Source organism: Lepus europaeus, chromosome 23 (assembly GCF_033115175.1).
Source record: "Lepus europaeus isolate LE1 chromosome 23, mLepTim1.pri, whole genome shotgun sequence".
Taxonomy (NCBI): Eukaryota; Metazoa; Chordata; class Mammalia; order Lagomorpha; family Leporidae; genus Lepus; species Lepus europaeus.
Genome location: NC_084849.1, coordinates 458,934 through 476,085, shown reverse-complemented (window position 1 = coordinate 476,085; position 17,152 = coordinate 458,934). Strand labels below are relative to the sequence as shown.

The 17,152-nt window shown below is 53.5% G+C and overlaps 1 protein-coding gene across 1 annotated transcript in view; it reads right to left on the bottom strand.

The window, feature by feature from the left end:
* Window positions 1–17,152, bottom strand: part of POLE (DNA polymerase epsilon, catalytic subunit) — a 61,995-nt gene that overhangs the window by 8,074 nt on the left and 36,769 nt on the right. Inside the window, exons 28-41 of the mRNA XM_062182534.1 lie at window positions 16,430–16,633; window positions 13,534–13,746; window positions 13,153–13,362; window positions 12,865–13,008; window positions 10,189–10,329; window positions 9,820–9,973; window positions 9,638–9,744; window positions 9,240–9,416; window positions 8,926–9,149; window positions 8,571–8,791; window positions 7,153–7,357; window positions 4,769–4,942; window positions 3,217–3,342; window positions 920–1,052 (exon numbers count right to left, since the gene is read on the bottom strand). Coding sequence (XP_062038518.1) covers window positions 920–1,052; window positions 3,217–3,342; window positions 4,769–4,942; window positions 7,153–7,357; window positions 8,571–8,791; window positions 8,926–9,149; window positions 9,240–9,416; window positions 9,638–9,744; window positions 9,820–9,973; window positions 10,189–10,329; window positions 12,865–13,008; window positions 13,153–13,362; window positions 13,534–13,746; window positions 16,430–16,633 — 2,433 coding nt within the window. The remainder of the gene's footprint in view (window positions 1–919; window positions 1,053–3,216; window positions 3,343–4,768; window positions 4,943–7,152; window positions 7,358–8,570; window positions 8,792–8,925; window positions 9,150–9,239; window positions 9,417–9,637; window positions 9,745–9,819; window positions 9,974–10,188; window positions 10,330–12,864; window positions 13,009–13,152; window positions 13,363–13,533; window positions 13,747–16,429; window positions 16,634–17,152) is intronic.

Sequence of the window (17,152 nt, the reverse complement as noted above, 5' to 3'; positions counted from 1 at the left end):
TGGGTGACGGTGACTCTCACTCTGCTTTTGCAGGGGATGCACTATACAGTTCAACTCCCACCTCCTAAGGCGGGAAAAATCAACCAGAACCAGAATCCCCCGGTTTAGGAACCTCTTCTGGGAGGCTCCCGTCCTATCACTGACCCATTGTTACTGCAGACATCCTCCCTGTGTGCTCCATGTTCCTGCTGTGGGGCACCACTTCTACACATGGACACTGCCAGCTCCAGGCCCCTGCCCAGGGCTGCTGTCTTCACAGCCGGTGCTTCCTCCCTCAACTCCAAGCACAGCCTGCAGATCTGCTGGCGCATGGCAGACTCAGCCTTGTCCCACAGTTCTCAGCAGCTCCGGAAAAGCTCTCTGACACTTGGGCCCAGGTGCCCATCACACCCTGCCTGATTGCAGCCTTCTCGTGGTCCTCGGTGAGGGCACTTACCTGACTTCCTGCCCCACCCTTGCTGTTCACGGACGACGCAATGAGCTGGCCTGATGTCTTGACCTCACAATGCACGCATCCCACCAAACTCAATGCTGCCCTAGCTCTCAGCTACAGTCCCACTGGACCCCAGGCACAGCCCAATCCCAGCCAGGTGCCTCTCACAGACTGTGTCCCTCCCCCCTCCTTCTACGTGTGTGTGTTATCCTCCTAGCAGTCAAGGGGAAGCCAGAACCTCTCAGTCTACACTTACTCTGGCCTCATCCACCTGGGCCAAGCCTCCTCTGGTCACATCATCAGCTTTATTCAGACTTCTCACTTTCTTGTCACCCCCCTTCTCCCCTGATCAGCTAATGAGAGGAGACAGGCTGCAACGCCTGCTCTTGCCAACCAGGCTTACCTGTACCTGGCCAGGGCTCGAGACCTCAGGGTTCACTGCAGAGAGCACAGACCCTGGTCTCAAATCCCACCTCCAGCTCTCACCTGTCCGCAGTGAATACGGGACGACACTTTCCCCTTGATTCCACCATAGTTGGATGGATCCATCCAGAGTAGAAATTCCCAGCATCGAGAGAAGGAAATTGTCAGGGAATGGAAGATCTCTTTGGAGTGGATACTACAAAAGAAGCAAACAGAAATGCCCGAGTGAAATCGACACCTCCCCTGTTCTCCATTTCTTTTGTACCTCTAATTTACCCCCATTTAAGAGTGAGCTTAAAGTGGATTCAGTGAAAGCAAACATAACACTAAGCAGTTGGCCACGATCACTAGGGCACCAGTTGCACCAGCAGAGTTGAGCGTTACAAAACTGGACACATTTTTTTTTTTTCTTTAAACTATTCAAGAGTCAGAGACAGAAATCTCTTATCCACTGGTTCATTCCCCAGATGCCTGTAACACCCCGGGCTGGGCCATGGTGAAACCAGGAGACAGGAATTCAATCTGGGTTTCCCATGTGGTAGGAACAACCTGTTCATCTGAACCATCATCAGTCTCCCACAGGAAGCTGGAGTTGGGAGTGGAGCCAGGACTCAAACTCAGGCACTCTGGTGAGATCCAGGTGTCTTAGCCATGAGGCCAAACGTCTGCCCTGGCCATTCGGGTGGGGGTGGGTGGAGGGTAGTGGGCTAACAGCCCCTGCTTTGTGGCCTTACCCACTCATCAGTGTTACTGGTCCCTAATCATCAAACTCTTAGCTACTTCACTCTTACCACTCCTCAGTCAAGGCAGCCTTCCTGTGATTAACCCAATTCTCTGCACTGCACCTCAGGCCCATTTTTAAAAAGGAAAACAAACAAGAAATGGAAGAAGGAATGAAAAAGCCTTAATAACAGAAATTTAAAAATGCAGCTAAGTAACTCAAACCAGGTTCCTCCAAGAAAGCTTTAAAATTCTCCCTGACCCTGCTCTGAGCCCGGGGGAAGAGCAGCAGCTTGCTTCTCAGTGCCACCAACCTGGCCACTGAGGCACCAGGGCCCTCTTGGAGCTGTGCCCACAGCCCACGTGGACACGAGGCCAGCCTTCCCACCACTCTCTCAGCCCCATGCTATGTGAAAGACACTATTTTCGGGAAGCCAGCCTGTTAGACACCCGGTGGGAATACTGACACAAGCAAAGGCTCATGTTGGAATTCAAGGACCACACTCTGGACACAAGGCAGCAGGAGGCCTGAGGGACAACGGCGGTCTGTGTTCAAATTACTCCACCACATGTGCTTTGATTAGGAATAAAAGTCTCCCTCCTACTCCCATTCCCATTCCGGAGTGTGCTTTATGCTTTATCATTGGTTTTGTGTCTGCAGCTCCTGATGCTGCTCCTGCACTCATATGTAGACTGTGTCTATCCAGATTCTCTGTGCCTCCATTAGAGATTTCCCTCTTAGGGGCTGATGCTGTGGTGTGGTGGGCCGAGCCTCTGCTGGCAGTGCTGGCGTTCCAGATGGGCAACGGTTCATGTCCCGGTTACTCCTCTTCTGATCCAGCTTTCTGTTGTGGCCTGTGTCCTAAGAGGACAGCACAAGTGCTTGGGCCTCTGCACCCATGTGGGAGACCTGGAAGCTCCTGGCTCTGGCTTCAGATCGGCCCTGCTCCAGCCGTTGCGGCCATTTGGTGAATAAACCAGCAGATGGAAGACCTTTCTGTCTCTCCCTCTGTCTGTAACTCTACCTCTCAAGTGAATAAATAAAATCTTTAATAAAAAGAATTCCTAATTTCTCTCTTAGAAAAGGGCTTCATTCATGTTCAGTGTAAATGCACCTTGGGTGTGTGAACTTCCCGTTACAAACTGTACAAAAGGAAAAGAAATTCTGCCGTTGCTTTGCCTTCTATTCACAAATGAGAGTATCTGGTGTACGATGAGCACGGCCAAGCCCAAGAAGAAGTCTCAGGAACATGGCTTGGGGAAGCAGGCAGTACCTGCTGTATAAAAGTCAAAACCACAATACCCAGCTATTGTAGCTGCAAGCTTTACATAGACCGAGCACCCTGAAATCAAAACCGTCCTGCACTGCTGTTGTCGGTGCCCAGCAAACGGTGTACACGGACATTTGACGGAACCCTCTCACCCAAGGCAGTGCCCCCCAAACCTTCCGAGCTGAGCAACACATCTGCATGTCTGCAACTCGCTGCCACGCTTGGGTAGCGGTAGTCACGCTCTTATGCTGCTGTTGCGCTGTCCTTGATACATGCTGTGCTCCTAAGGCCTCCCCGGTCTAGCCCTGGGACGCTGGCGTCCCTCCAGAGTCAGGGCAGGCTGCGCTGCCAGGGTGCCCCTCACGCCACCTGTTGGTGATGTACTCCACGTAGGCAACAGCATCTTCAATCCGGCGCTTTTTTGTGCAGAGGATGATGCGGTTGAAGTTGGCATAGACGACTGAGGACCCCAGGCGCTTGAACTCAGCGACGAGCCTGTGGAGCATGGAGGTGCCACAATGTACATGAAGCCAGAGAACGCCGGGAGAAAAAAAAAATCCAATGATTCCTAAGTAGAAAAACCTCCCAAATACAGCTAGAAACCACTAGTGGCAAAGAAAAACAAAGCTTTCTATGTGGCAAAAAACCACCATGAGGGCTGATGTTGTAGAGCAGCAGGTTAGGCCGTTGCTTGTGACACTGGGATCCCACACTGGGGTGCCAGCTGGAGCCCTGGCTGCTCTGCTTCTGACTCAGCTTCCTGTCCAATTATGTGGGCCCCTGTCACCCATGTGAGACTAGGATGGATCGCCTGGCTTCAGCCTGGCCCACACCTGCTGTTCAAGCCATTTGGGCAGTGAACCAGCAGATGGAAGATCTCTGTCTCTCCTTATCTCTCTCTGCTTTTCAAAATAAATAACAAATCTAATAAAACAAAACAAAAACAAGGTAGACTTGTCTTAAAAAAATTATAAATGAAGGCAAAAGGGTAATAAAAAACTGAGAAGAAAAAATGCAAGTTTTTACCACAGAAAGATGGGTACTTTTCATTCAATTTTTTTTTTTTTTTTTTTTGAGAGGCAGAGTGGATAGTGAGAGAGAGAGACAGAGAGAAGGGTCTTCCTTTTTGCCGCTGGTTCACCCTCCAATGGCCGCTGCGGCCGGCGCATTGCGCTGATCCGAAGCCAGGAGCCAGGTGCTTCTCCTGGTCTCCCATGCAGGTGCAGGGCCCAAGGACTTGGGCCATCCTCCACTGCCTTCCCGGGCCATAGCAGAGAGCTGGCCTGGAAGAGGGGCAACCGGGATAGAATCCGGCGCCCCAACCGGGACTAGAACCCGATGTGCCGGCACCGCAAGGCGGAGGATTAGCCTGTTAAGCCACGGCGCCGGTCTACTTTTCATTCAATTTTTAACCAGAGAAAAACCAACAAAACTACAGAAAAATGGGTCAAGGACAGGAAGAGTAAATTGGCTCTTTCCACCAGGTGGGCAGTGAGCCATGTGAGGCTGGGGTGGGGACAGTGACAAGCCTCTGTGCTCAAACTAGCCCTGGTCTGCTGCATCACCATATCCATCAATCCGGTAACCGTGATACTTCTACACTCACATGACCCTCTGCGCAAAGCCATTTGCTGATGTGTTATTTCCAAGAGCACAAGGCCAGACACAGCCTAAATGTCCATTATTGTGGAACAGGCAGAAACAGCTCCCAAGATATTCTATTAACTACAACAAGCAAGGTGCATGACAATACTGTTCCATGACTTGTGCAGAAAAGGACAAAACCATGATGTATGGCCTCACTCTGAAAGGATGCATAGGCAAAGCAACAGTGGAAGCAAAGTTCTCCCCGGGTCCTCTCAACCGCCAGGCGCCATGAATCCAGGGGAGATCCACTCAGCACAGGGGAAGGCACACTCACTGCAGGAAGAGTTTCTTCATCATGTTGTGCAGTGTCCGGTGCAGGGCAGGGTCATGGAGCAGGGAGGACGGCGACCGGATCCAGCGGTAAAAGTGCATCACCTGGTTGTCGGCGTAGACGTTGTGGTACTGTGTGATCTCCTTGACCCAGCCCACCACCATGCTCTTCAGAATCCTGAAAGGGAGGCAGGAGGAATCTCCACTAGCCCAACAGCTGCCATGCTGTCTCCCTCCTCACTGCCCCCCAAATCCCATCCCTTCACCCCCAAATTAGCTTGGGCCTCAACGCAACTCCCTAAAAGTTCAATGCATGCTGGGCACTCTTGCCCTGTGGGTGAAGCACAAGGCGAGGTGCACAGTGAGGAACATGGCACCCAAACCCTCAGGAGGACCGAGCAGCCCCTCACCCATTTTACAGACTGGGCCCCACCATTCCCTCAGCCTGCCAGCTGTACCTCCCCGCTCCTTCTTCATTCCTGTCTTGTGTGACCCAGGGACCGAGGAGAACTGCCTTCCCTGCCATGGATCTCTAAGTAAAGATCTTTGGACCTGTTTCCTGTTGCAGTGGGCTACTGAACATGCCTCCCTCTGAAGAATCCAGAATATTCTCTCCAGAGTATCAGGAACACAAGAGCAGCCATGCAGCACACACTGGACACGGGCCCCACAAAAGCACAAGGTTCATCTCCCAGTACAACCAAATTCCCTATTTGAGGGAACTCTGGTCTCAAGTCAGATGACTGGGCCTTAGGCCACCCACCAGGTGAAAACATCCTGTGAAAGGCACATGTAGGGGGCTGGCAGTACGGTGTAGAATGTTAAGCTTCTGCCTGCCACACGGGCATCCACATGGGCACCTATTTGAGTCTCGGCTGCCCCACTTCCAATCCAGCTCTCTGCTAATGCGCCTGGGAAGCAGAAGAGGATGGTCCAAGTGCTCTGCATCCATGTGGGAGTTCCGGATGAAACTCCTGGCTTTAGCCTAGTCCAGCTCTGGCCATTGAGGCCATTTGGGGAGTGAACCAGCGTGGAAGACCTCTGTCTTTCCCTCTCTTTGTAATTCTGTCTCTTAAATAAAAATAAAAAAAATGGAGACTTCTTAAAAAAAAAAAAGGCACACGCAGACACCCATATCCAAGGCCCTGCATCTCTCATCAGGCAGAGCTGCTGGGTGTCCTGGAACTGTAGCCCAGTTTACTGCCTCACACTGCTCCTTGGTGGAGAGCTGGGAACCTTACTGGGACCACCAGCACAACCATGAGAACACAGAGGCCAGAGCTACATCCCTAAAACTTTCTTCATAAACACCCTGGTTAAATCGCTTGGGAGGACACCTCCCCATACTAGGAAGTCCCTTTCCTCATTTTGCCATACACTCCACTCCGGACTCACTCTACCTTTCAGCACTGAACTACGTGTCCCCCCCCCCCCCCCCCCAAGAGTTACAGAGGCAGAGAGAGAGGTCTTTCCTACACTGTTTTACTCCCCAAATGGCAACAATGGCCAGAAATAGGCCAATCTGAAGCCAGAAGCCAGGAGCCAGGAGCATCTTCTGGGTCTCCTGCACAGGTGAGGACGTGGGCCATCTTCCACTGCTTTCCCAGGCCACAGCAGAGAGCTGGATCAGAAGTGGAGCAGCCGGGACTAGAACCAGCACCCATATGAGATGCCAGCACCGCAGGCAGCAGCTTTACCCGCTATGCCACTGTGCCACCCTGAACTACCTGCTCTTATGCCAAGACCTCGCTGCTGGCCCCGACCACCTCCCTGCCTGGTTGAACACCCAGGCTCTGATGAGTCTCCTCCCTCCTTTTGAAGAGCAATGACTGAGGAATGTTCTAGACTCACAGACTTGAGTGAATGCCAACCTCCACTCTCAACTGAGGCATGATCACAACCACGTTAGCCCCTCAGACATCAGTTTCCTCATCTCTAAAATGGGTCATCACGGCACCACTGGCAGGGCTGCTGTGGGGACCGAGCGTGAGTGTGTCCAGCATTCCCCGTAAATTCCACCGCTCACACCGCCATTAGTGTCAGCAGATCACCCCTGGCTACGCCCCAAGCAGCAGGTACTGACACAAGCTCAACTCACTAGAGAGCCTGAGAACACACCTCTGGCCACACCATGGAGTAACCATGGGTTACACTGCTGGTCGTCGGATGGCCAGAGGTGGTACCTAGACTGATTTTACCTGTAACTAGGAAGGACACAAGTGTAGGGCCACAAAAACAACGGACTAAAGGGGCAAAACCTGGCCGGGTGGCAGTTTCAGGCTGTAGTGACCATTTTGGGATACAGCTTCTGAAACAACAGCAGGAACAGGACTGTTTCCCGTGCCTTCCAGGGAGGTGCTGGAGAGAACAAGAGGGCTTGGGCAGCACCTGAACGTGCTGGGCCGGAGAGTTGTCTCGTCGTAGCTGGCTGGGGTGCTGGTGGCCTGATTGCCCGTGACCATTTCCTCCAAGGAGGCCTGGGGGACCGTGTCGAAGCTGACACCCAGGCTGTCGGCCCCCTCCATGTCGTTGACGTGGTGAGACTGAAGGATGGTGTTGACGGCCAGGTTCTGCACGTCCAGCTCCACACATACTGCAAGGGAGACACTTCATCCATACGCCTGGGCCACCCCCAGCGGACCACCTCCCATGTCCAGCTCCACACATACTGCAAGGGAGACACTTCATCCATACGCCTGGGCCACCTCCAGAGGACCACCTCCCATGTCCAGCTCCACACACACTACAAGGGACACACTTCATCCGTACGCCTGGGCCACCCCCAGCGGACCACCTCCCATGCCCAGCTCCACACATACTGCAAGGACACACTTCATCCATACGCCTGGGCCACCCCCAGCGGACCACCTCCCATGCCCAGCTCCACACATACTGCAAGGGAGACACTTCATCCATACGCCTGGGCCACCCCCAGCGGACCACCTCCCATGCCCAGCTCCACACACACTGCAAGGGACACACTTCATCCATACGCCTGGGCCACCCCCAGCGGACCACCTCCCATGTCCATCTCTACACATACTGCAAGGGAGACACTTCATCCATACGCCTGGGCCACCCCCAGCGGACCACCTCCCATGCCCAGCTCCACACATACTGCAAGGACACACTTCATCCATACGCCTGGGCCACCCCCAGCGGACCACCTCCCATGCCCAGCTCCACACATACTGCAAGGGAGACACTTCATCCATACGCCTGGGCCACCTCCAGCGGACCACCTCCCATGCCCAGCTCCACACACACTGCAAGGGACACACTTCATCCATACGCCTGGGCCACCCCCAGCGGACCACCTCCCATGTCCATCTCTACACATACTGCAAGGGAGACACTTCATCCATACGCCTGGGCCACCCCCAGCGGACCACCTCCCATGCCCAGCTCCACACATACTGCAAGGACACACTTCATCCATACGCCTGGGCCACCCCCAGCGGACCACCTCCCATGCCCAGCTCCAACACACTGCAAGGGAGACACTTCATCCATACGCCTGGGCCACCCCCAGCGGACCACCTCCCGGGTCTTGATCCCAGCCAATAGTACCCCAAGAACAGTTAGTACGACCAAGGGGGGTCAGGGGAAGGCACTCATTCCCCAAGTGGGCTGGCCTCCTGGCTCCCCAAGGGCCCTGGCTCTGATTCCAGAACCCCAGCAGCCTCAGGTTTTGACCCACAAATTGAGCTAAGCCAGTCCCCGGCTGCTCTTGCCTCAAGAGAATGTCACTAAATGACAGAAACACCAGCTAAGGCTCTGTGCCTCGCCCTCCACTGCACACTCACCTGTGGAGTAGCAGCCCGAGCTGTTGATCTCCACAGTGGCTTGATCATCGAACTCCATAACGAGGCGGCTGTCGTCAGCCTCCTTCCCGCCCAGGTCAGGACGGGCTGTAGGAGACAGCCAGAGCAGGTGGTTGTGGCGCTGGAGGTGGCGGGCAAAGAAGAGGTCAGAGCCAAAGGTGGAGATGTCCTCTGGCAGATTCCCGATGGGAATGTGGAAGTACCTAGGCAGGGGCACATGGTCAGCCTGGCCCACATGCCACAGACTGCTCAGGCTTGCCCTACCCAAAAACCACTCACCCGCCACAATGGGGCTGACCAGGGCTAGACAAGCCTGGTGCCTGGTCTCTGAGCTCACCTGCTCATCTCAAAGGCCTGCGACAGACAGGTGTCTAGGTTGAGGTAGTGTCGGATCATTCGCCGGGCGCCATGGCGCTGCCAGTCCAGGACTCCATAGCTGATCTTGTCAGCCACGTGGACAGGTACCAGTGGGAATTCCTCCAAGATGGGAATCTCACCTGCCAGCCGCCTTAGCTCCCAGCTAGACTGGATGGCCACCAGGGTGGGCCCTCGGCGCTCCTCCTGGGAAGGGGCCAAAGGGAAGAGAGGACCTGGGTGGATCCAGCCCTGGGGATGTGTTGTCCTGAGGCAGAAGGACCCCAACGCTCTCACCTTGTAGGCAAGCAGGAAGCGCTGAACAGCTCTGCAGATGGTCTTCGAGTCGGTTTCAGCGCGCACCTCAAAGGTGTGTTTAGGGGGCGGCAGGAGCTCAGGGCCCACCTTCTCCAGCATGAGGCTGTGCTCCGCTGAATACAGGGCACTGAGATTTGGCATCTGGTTGCTGCGCACCTGGAGGAACGCCAGCTGTGAAGCTCCCGCCCCATTCAGGATGAAGCAGGGGTGATTTCCCACCTTTGCCATTCCATTCCTAATTCAATGACAACAGGGACTCACGGGAAAATGCCTTGGGAACAAGGCCAGGAGAGCTGGGCAGCCTGCTAGGAGGACGCATCCTCCTTCCCCAGACCCTGCCCCAACCCTTGCACTCCTGCAGCCCCTGGGCCACTCACTGTGTCCAGCACAAACACAGACGCTCTGCGCTGTGAGGGGATGAAGATCCCAAAGAGCGCCTTGTGGCCCTGCGAGCGGTGGTACAGGTAGATGTGGCGGATGCTCCCTACGGAAGGAAGGCGGCTGGTCACCTGAGGGCCCTGAGGCAATCTCACAATGGGGCAGCTGCAGTGGGCCATACCTGGCTCCAGGTAGCTGAACTGGGCCAGGGAACGCATCTCCAGCTGCTCGAGGGCAAAGGTTTCAGCTTCCCGGCCTGAAAGGTGCCTCACCAGTTGTCTGTTGACTACACACACACAGCCCAGCTGCACAATGGCCCGGAACAACAACGGGACCTAAAAGAGGTGGGCGGACAGCAGCACAGGCTGACTGGGGGAAGGCCTGTGACACTGCCGGCTGGTCCTGGGACAGGAGGCTGTGTCTTCTTGGCACAGTCCCCTCCCACAGGTCACTCCTGGCAGATTACCTATGGGGTGGAGCCACCCAGCCCATCCCTCATGTGGGTTTCTCTTCTCCTGCCTCAGTGTAGAGTGTGGCTGGGGAAAGTTACCTGAGTCTCGTATACACCCTCGATATCTGGTGCTGACAGCTCGGTATTGATCTCGTTGATGTGTTCCTGGTACAGCCCCTCTGGCACCGAATACTCATAGAGATTATAGACCACGTTGGAACGAGGAAGGACTCGATTCACCTGGTGACAGTGCAGTGATCTGACCTCATTACACAGCTTGAGTGGTGTATTGTGTACAGGTAAATGCCTTGTCTACAGGCATTCCGCTGCCCACAGCAATTCCACTGTCCATTGCAGGCCAGCTCTCAGCTAAAACCTCTGGACAGTTTTATAGTTTTTATTATTTTATTTATTCTTATTTACTTGAGTGGCAGAGAGAGAGAGAGAGAGAGACAGACAGACAGACAGACTACCTCTCAACTATTGGTTCACTCCCCAAATGCTCACTGGGCCACACTGAAGCAAAGAGCCCAGAACTCCATCCAGGTCACCCATGTGGTCGGCAAGGACCCAAATACTTGAGCTATCACCTGCTGCCCCCATCCCCACCCCAGGGAGCATTTTAGCAGGAAGCTGGATTGGAAGTGGAACAGGAACTTGAAGCCAGGCACTCCGATATGGGATGGGGGCATTCCAAGTGGAATGTTAACCACTGTGCCATAATACCTGACCCCATGACACAATTTTTTCCCCAAAGATTTATTTATTTACTTGAAAGGCAGAGTTACAGAGAGCAGAGAAAGACAGAGAGTTTTCCATCTGCTGGTTTACTCCTCAGATGGTTGCAATGGCCAGAGCTATGCCAATCTGAAGCCAGGAGCCAGAAGCCTCTTCCGGGTCTCCCATGACCCTCCCATGAGGGTGCAGGGGCTCAAGGACTTAGGTCATCTTCCACTGATTTCCCAGGCCATAGCAGAGAATTGGATTGGAAGTGGAGCAGCTGGGACCTGAACTGGCGACCATAAGGGATGCCAGCATCGCAGGCCGCAGCGTTACCCACTACATCATGGTGCCAGCCCCCACAATTTTATTTTCTATTTTCTTATTTTAGTATTTTTTGAAGATTTATTTATTTATTTGAAAAGCATAAACACAGAGAAGGGGAGGGAGAGAGAAAGCCTCTGGCCTGGGGCCAAAGCCAGGAGCCAGGAGCTTCTTCCAGGTCTTTCAGGTGGGCACAGAGGCCCAAGGACTTGGGCCATCTTCTACTGCTTTCCCAGGCCATAGCAGAGAGCTGGATTGGAAGAGGAGCAGCCAGGACTTGAACCGGTGCCCAGATGGGATGCCAGCACTGCAGGTTGTGGCTTTACCCGCTATGCCACAGTGCAGGCCCCACACTATGATTTTTATAGATGCTTCCTGGCCCTGTCTTCTGAAGGAACTGAAGCTAAGCAACACCCTTGTGCTCTGCCCTTGGCAGAGACGTCCCTGACGAATGGCAAATTCCATGTCTGTGGAAGGCAAAGCACGCAAGGTCTTCAAAAAGTTAATGGAAAACGTGTATTATGAAAATATTACACATGGGTTACAAAAGTTTTTTCACCAATATAAACTTATCTCTTGATTCCATTTTTCCATGAACCTAGCCTGGGACATCTCAGTGGCCAAAATCCAAGGAGTGCTGGACTGTCAGAAGCATGTCAAGGAGTCAGGGGCCAGCTTGCAGGGATCCTGCAGTGCCATTTGGGACCACGTGAGCTCAAAAACATGCTGACTGCCCAAAGATTCCACTCTGGGATTCTACTAACTGCAGTTCTAGGAAGCCATGCACATCTCAGTTAGGAGCACAGATGTCAGACCACTGCTTGAATGGAGGGAGGGGGAAAAGAGCGCTCTGAGCCGACAGAGTGTGGGAGACATAAGCTTATTTCTCCATCAAAACCAATGGAACCGCACATTTAAAACCTGCACTTGGGGCCCTCATTGTGGTGCAGCAGGTTAAGCCATGGCCTACAGCACCGACATACCATACGGGTGCCGGTCTGAGCTGTGGCTGCTCCACTCTTGATCCATCTCCCTGCTAATGTGCCTGGGAAAGAAGCAGAGGGCAGTCCAAGTACTTGGGCTCCTGCACCCTCGTGGGAAACCCAGAAGAAGCTCTTGGCTTTGGCCTGGCCCAGCCCAAGTCATTGTGGCCATCTGCAAGAAAGAGAAGCTCCTGGCTCCTGGCTTTGGATCGGCCTGGCTCTGCCGTTGTGGCCATCTGGGGAGTGAACCAGTGGATGGAAGACATCTCTCTCTCTGTCTCTTGTAATTCCACCTTTCAAATAAATAAATAAATATTAAAAAAAAGAAAGAAAGAAAAAGAAAATACCCTGTTTTATGGAAGAAGCCTGGCAAAGCCACAGAGAAATTTATTTATATCCCCACAAAAGGGCTTATGAAGACAGTCTGTAGCTTCCACGTGTCTACCCAGTCCACTCCCAGCTGCATGACATCAGACAGGTGCACCAGCTCCTTAGGACAACACCAGCAGCGCCCACATCTGGGCACTCACCCCAGCCCAGGCCCTGTGCCCAGTGCTCAGGACATCATTTCCAAACAATTCTCACAAAAACCCACCACGATCCTCAGGAGACGGAGGCTCAAGGCTGTACAACACCGCCTTTGGGTCTACAAAGCCTGCCCTCCAGGCCAACTCTCGGTCTGCAGAGGCCAGCTCAGGGGCTGCAGGCAGGGGACTACAGCGACTTACGACACCCACGCCCTCCCTACCTTTCGATATGAAGGCCCCTCCTCCACTTTGGCCACTCGCTGGTTCACGTAGAACACACGAGGAATGCTCAGCTTGATGCAGTGCAAGTCACTGCCAATGACAGCCCACAGCCTGAACAGGCCAGCCTGGCTGGTCTCACTGATCTGGAAGAAACGCAGAACACATGGCACATCAGCACCGTCTCGAGCACAAGCGCTCAGGACTCCCAGGTGGGCAGAAGGGCAGGAAGCTAAGTGCCAGCTCGCCTCCTCACCCCACCCCCCGGCGCTGCCCTCAGGGTGTCCCACCTGCACAATCTGCCATGGAAGGTCCAGAACACTGCGGGCAGTTCTTCGCAGGAAGCTCCCCAGCCCTGTCGCAGGCCTGTCTCGAACGGCTGTGAGCCTCGAAGCACCCTCCTCCAGCTCTGAACGCCGCCTCTTCCTGCGGGCCACGCGCTGCCGGGCCTGCAGCTGCCACTTCTTCTTGTGGAAGCGGAGCCAGACCAGCCACTCCTCCTGGACAGACAGAGGAACACAAGGATGGTACGTGGTGCAACAGGAGCTCTCTGAGCCTCTGCCACTGCCCAGTGCTCTTTGACAACGTCTCCAGGGCTCAGGACCCATTTCGAGGGTTCCTGGGAGAGAGACCACTACCTTCCACCCCACCCCAGCCTCCCAGCTTCTTACCTGGGTGGTTCCAAGTGCAGGTGGCTGCCCCAGGACCTCCTGCCAGGGCACAGTCAGCGCAAGGTCCTGGGACTCCTCCTGGCTCTCCCACAGGATTCGCTTCCTCTTGGTGGCAACAGGGACAGCTGAAGGGGGCAGTTTTGGGAGGCCAAAGTCCTCCATGTCAGGAGCATCCGGCCTCGGACTGCCTTCAGGAACCTGTGCTGTTATAACCTAGAAAGACACAACTGAGCCTTAAAACTCAGGTTCTTGGGGTCGGCACTGAGGTTAGTGGGTAAAGCTGTTTGTTGCCTGCAGTGCTGGCATCCCATATGGGCACCTGTTCGCGACTCAGCTGCTCCACTTCCAATCCAGCTCTCCTCTTTGGCCTGGGAAAGCAGTAGAAGAAGGCCCAAGTGCTTGGGCCCCTGCACCTACGTGGGAGACCTGAAGGAAGCTCCTGGCTTCGGCTCGGCCCAGCTCTGGCCATTGCAGCCATTTGGGGAGTGAACCAGCAGATGGGATACCTCTCTCTCTCTCTCTGCCTCTAACTCTGCCTTTCAAATAAATAAATAAATTAAAAACAAAACAAAAAAAAAAAACTCAAGTTCTTGTCCCTATAAATTCTACTTCTAAAAATCCAACATAAGTACACCACCTGAAATGGGATGTTCATTTATGCATTAATTTTTAAGTTTATTTATTTGAAAGGTATAGTTACAGAGATAAGAGGAAACCCCCACCCCCACACACGCATACACACACAGGTCTTCTATCTGGTGGTTCACTCCCAAAATGGCTGCAACGGTAGGGATTGCGCCAGGCTGAAGCCAGGAGCCTGGAACTCCATTGGATCTGTCACGTGAGTGACAGGATCTGTTGCCTTCCCAGACACATTAGTAGGGAGCCGGATCAGAAGGTGAGCAGTTGGGACTCAAACTGGTGCTTACATAGGATGCCAGCATTGCAGGAAGTGGCTTAACCCTCTGTGCCAACACTGGTCCCTAGATGCCCCCTTTTCGTAAGAAATACAAGACTGTAAATAATAGGCACAGCCCTGCACTGAGGAGCAGCTCCATTCCCCACATTTCTACTGCATGGCCACAAACATCAAAGGCCACAGCTTCAACTTCACATAAATAGTAACACATGGTGCACACCCTACTGCAGCTTCCTTGTTCCTTCAGTATCTGCCAGGCCCACTCCTCTCAGCTGCTTGAGGATACTGCTCCACACAAACCAGCTTATGTATGAATCTCTGCAGACGAACAGCTCCTACTCACCAAAGAGCAACCTTGTACGTGATGCCTGGTTACTTTCTTTAAAGATTTATTTATTTATTTGAAAGTCAGAGTTACACAGAGAGAGGAGAGGGAGGGAGGGAGGGAGGGAGAGAGGGAGGGAGGGAGAGAAGTCTTTCATCTGCTGGTTCACTCCCCAGATAGCCACAATAGCCGGAGCTATGCCGATCCAAAGCGAGGAGCCAGGAGCTTCTTCTGGGTTTCCCACAAGGGTGCAGGGGCCCAAGGACTTGAGCCATCTTCTGCTTTCCCAGACCATAGCAGAGAGCTGGATTGTAAGTGTAGCAGCCGGGATACGAATCGGCGCCCATATGGGATGCCTGCACCGCAGGCGGCAGCTTTACCCACTATGCCACAGCGCTGGCCCTGCCTGGTTACTTCCACCACACACTGCAGAGTTCCTACTTCTCCGTGTTTCCACATTTGAGGTTACCAAACTTACTTGGTTTTGGTATCTAAAATACTTCATGTTGTATTCACCTAATTATTGAGGTCAAGTATTACTAAGGTCACCTGCGCATAGTCTTCCAAAATGGTCCAATGCCCCCACCTCCTGACATTCACACCCTGTGAGAGTCCCACTTCCCCACCAACTGTGGGTGGGATGTAGTGACTGGCCTTTGAGGGACAGATTTCTAACAAAAGTGACAGGCTGTCATTTCTGATATCAGTCATAAAATCTGACGTCTACCTCCTGGCACTCTCTGTGGCTCCCATCAAATGTCTCTTCTGAAGAAGCCACGTTGCAAGCAGCTCTTCATGAAGCTCTGCCATCTCTTCCCATGCATCGCCCTGTGTCCAGCAGAGACTGAGCCAGGGCAGTGCACTGTCTGCCTTCCCGGAGACGAGCAGCAGGAGTCATGGAGACTGGGTGAGCAGGTGGGAGAGCAGGGAGTGTGGAGGAAGATGGGAGACAGCGAGCAGAGTGAGCCTGGACTGGGGCTGATGCCAGAGAGTGGGCAGCTGCTGCTAGGGCAGCACTACCTGGCCTGCCCCGAATGACAGACTTCCTAGGACCCTGGATCTACACATTCTCCCTGGAACAGAAATGCAACCTCAGGAGCCGTTATCGTGGCGGGTACAGCAGGTTAAGCCACACTTGTGACACTGGCATCCCGCACTGTACTGCTTCCTGCTAATGGATGGGCCCCTGTCATCTGTGTGGGGAGATGACCCAGATGAAGTTTCTGGTTCAGCTTGGCTGTTGTGGCCACGTAGGGGGTGAATCTGTGACTCTAAGATCTCTGCCTCTCTCACTCTCTTCCTGTCATTCTGCCTTTCAAGTAAGTACATAATACCCCTTCACAATGACCAACACTGCACCCACGGGAAAGACCTGGAAGAAGCTCCTGGCTCCTGGCTTCAGCTTGACAGCGCTGGCTACTGCGGCCACTGCAGCCATCTGGGGAGTGAACTAGCAGACGGAAGGACTCTTTCTCTCCCTGTCTCCATGTAACTCTGACTTTCAAATAAATAATGAATCTTTTAAAAAATAATTTTATAGACTTAAATATCTCACAAAACTACAGACAGTGGCTTGAGGACTTAGCACCCCGAGTGCCTCGGGATTCTGCCCAGCCCAGCACTATGGTCTCTGCTGGACTGAGCCCCGTTACCTGTCTCCTGCCTTCAAGAACAAAGAGCTCACTGATCTTCTTCTGCTTGCAGACATCAGTCTTCTCCAGCAGCTTCTTGTGCAGCCAGTCAGGGTGTTTGACACGCGGCACTGGGTTCTTCACCTGCTGCAGGGCCGCAGGGATGGTGATGATCTTCTGGATGGCACTTCCCAGCCGCTCGATGTAGTAGTCCCAGTCCAGAATCTGAGGACGCAGGGAAGGGCAATGAGAAAACAGCTATGGCGGCAATGATTTGTGCTGTAGCTGCCTGCAGCATTGTAGGGCACAGGGTCCAGTGGACACTTGGCACACTTGCATCCCACGTAAGAGTGCCTTTTGATTCCTGGCTCCTCCACTTGTTTTCCATCTAATGCATCCTGGGAAGCAACAGATAATGGCTCAGGTGCTTGGGTTCCTGCCACTCTGATGAGAGACCAGGATAGAGATCATGGTTCCTGTCTTTGGCCTAGCTTAGCACTGGCTGTTGTAGGCATCTGAGGAGTGAGCTGGTGGATGGAGTTCTCTCCCTCTCTCTTTCAAATAAATCTTCAAACAAAACAAATCAAATCAAAACTTGATGCTGAGCATTGCTAAACACTTTGTGTTTTATTTACTTTTGAAACAAGGTGTCTGTTTCAGAGTAGAAGAAACAGGCAGAGCACACACGTGACTCCCAGGGGCACCGCTAGCAGCAGGTGGCTGACCCAGCACCCTGCTGGCTTA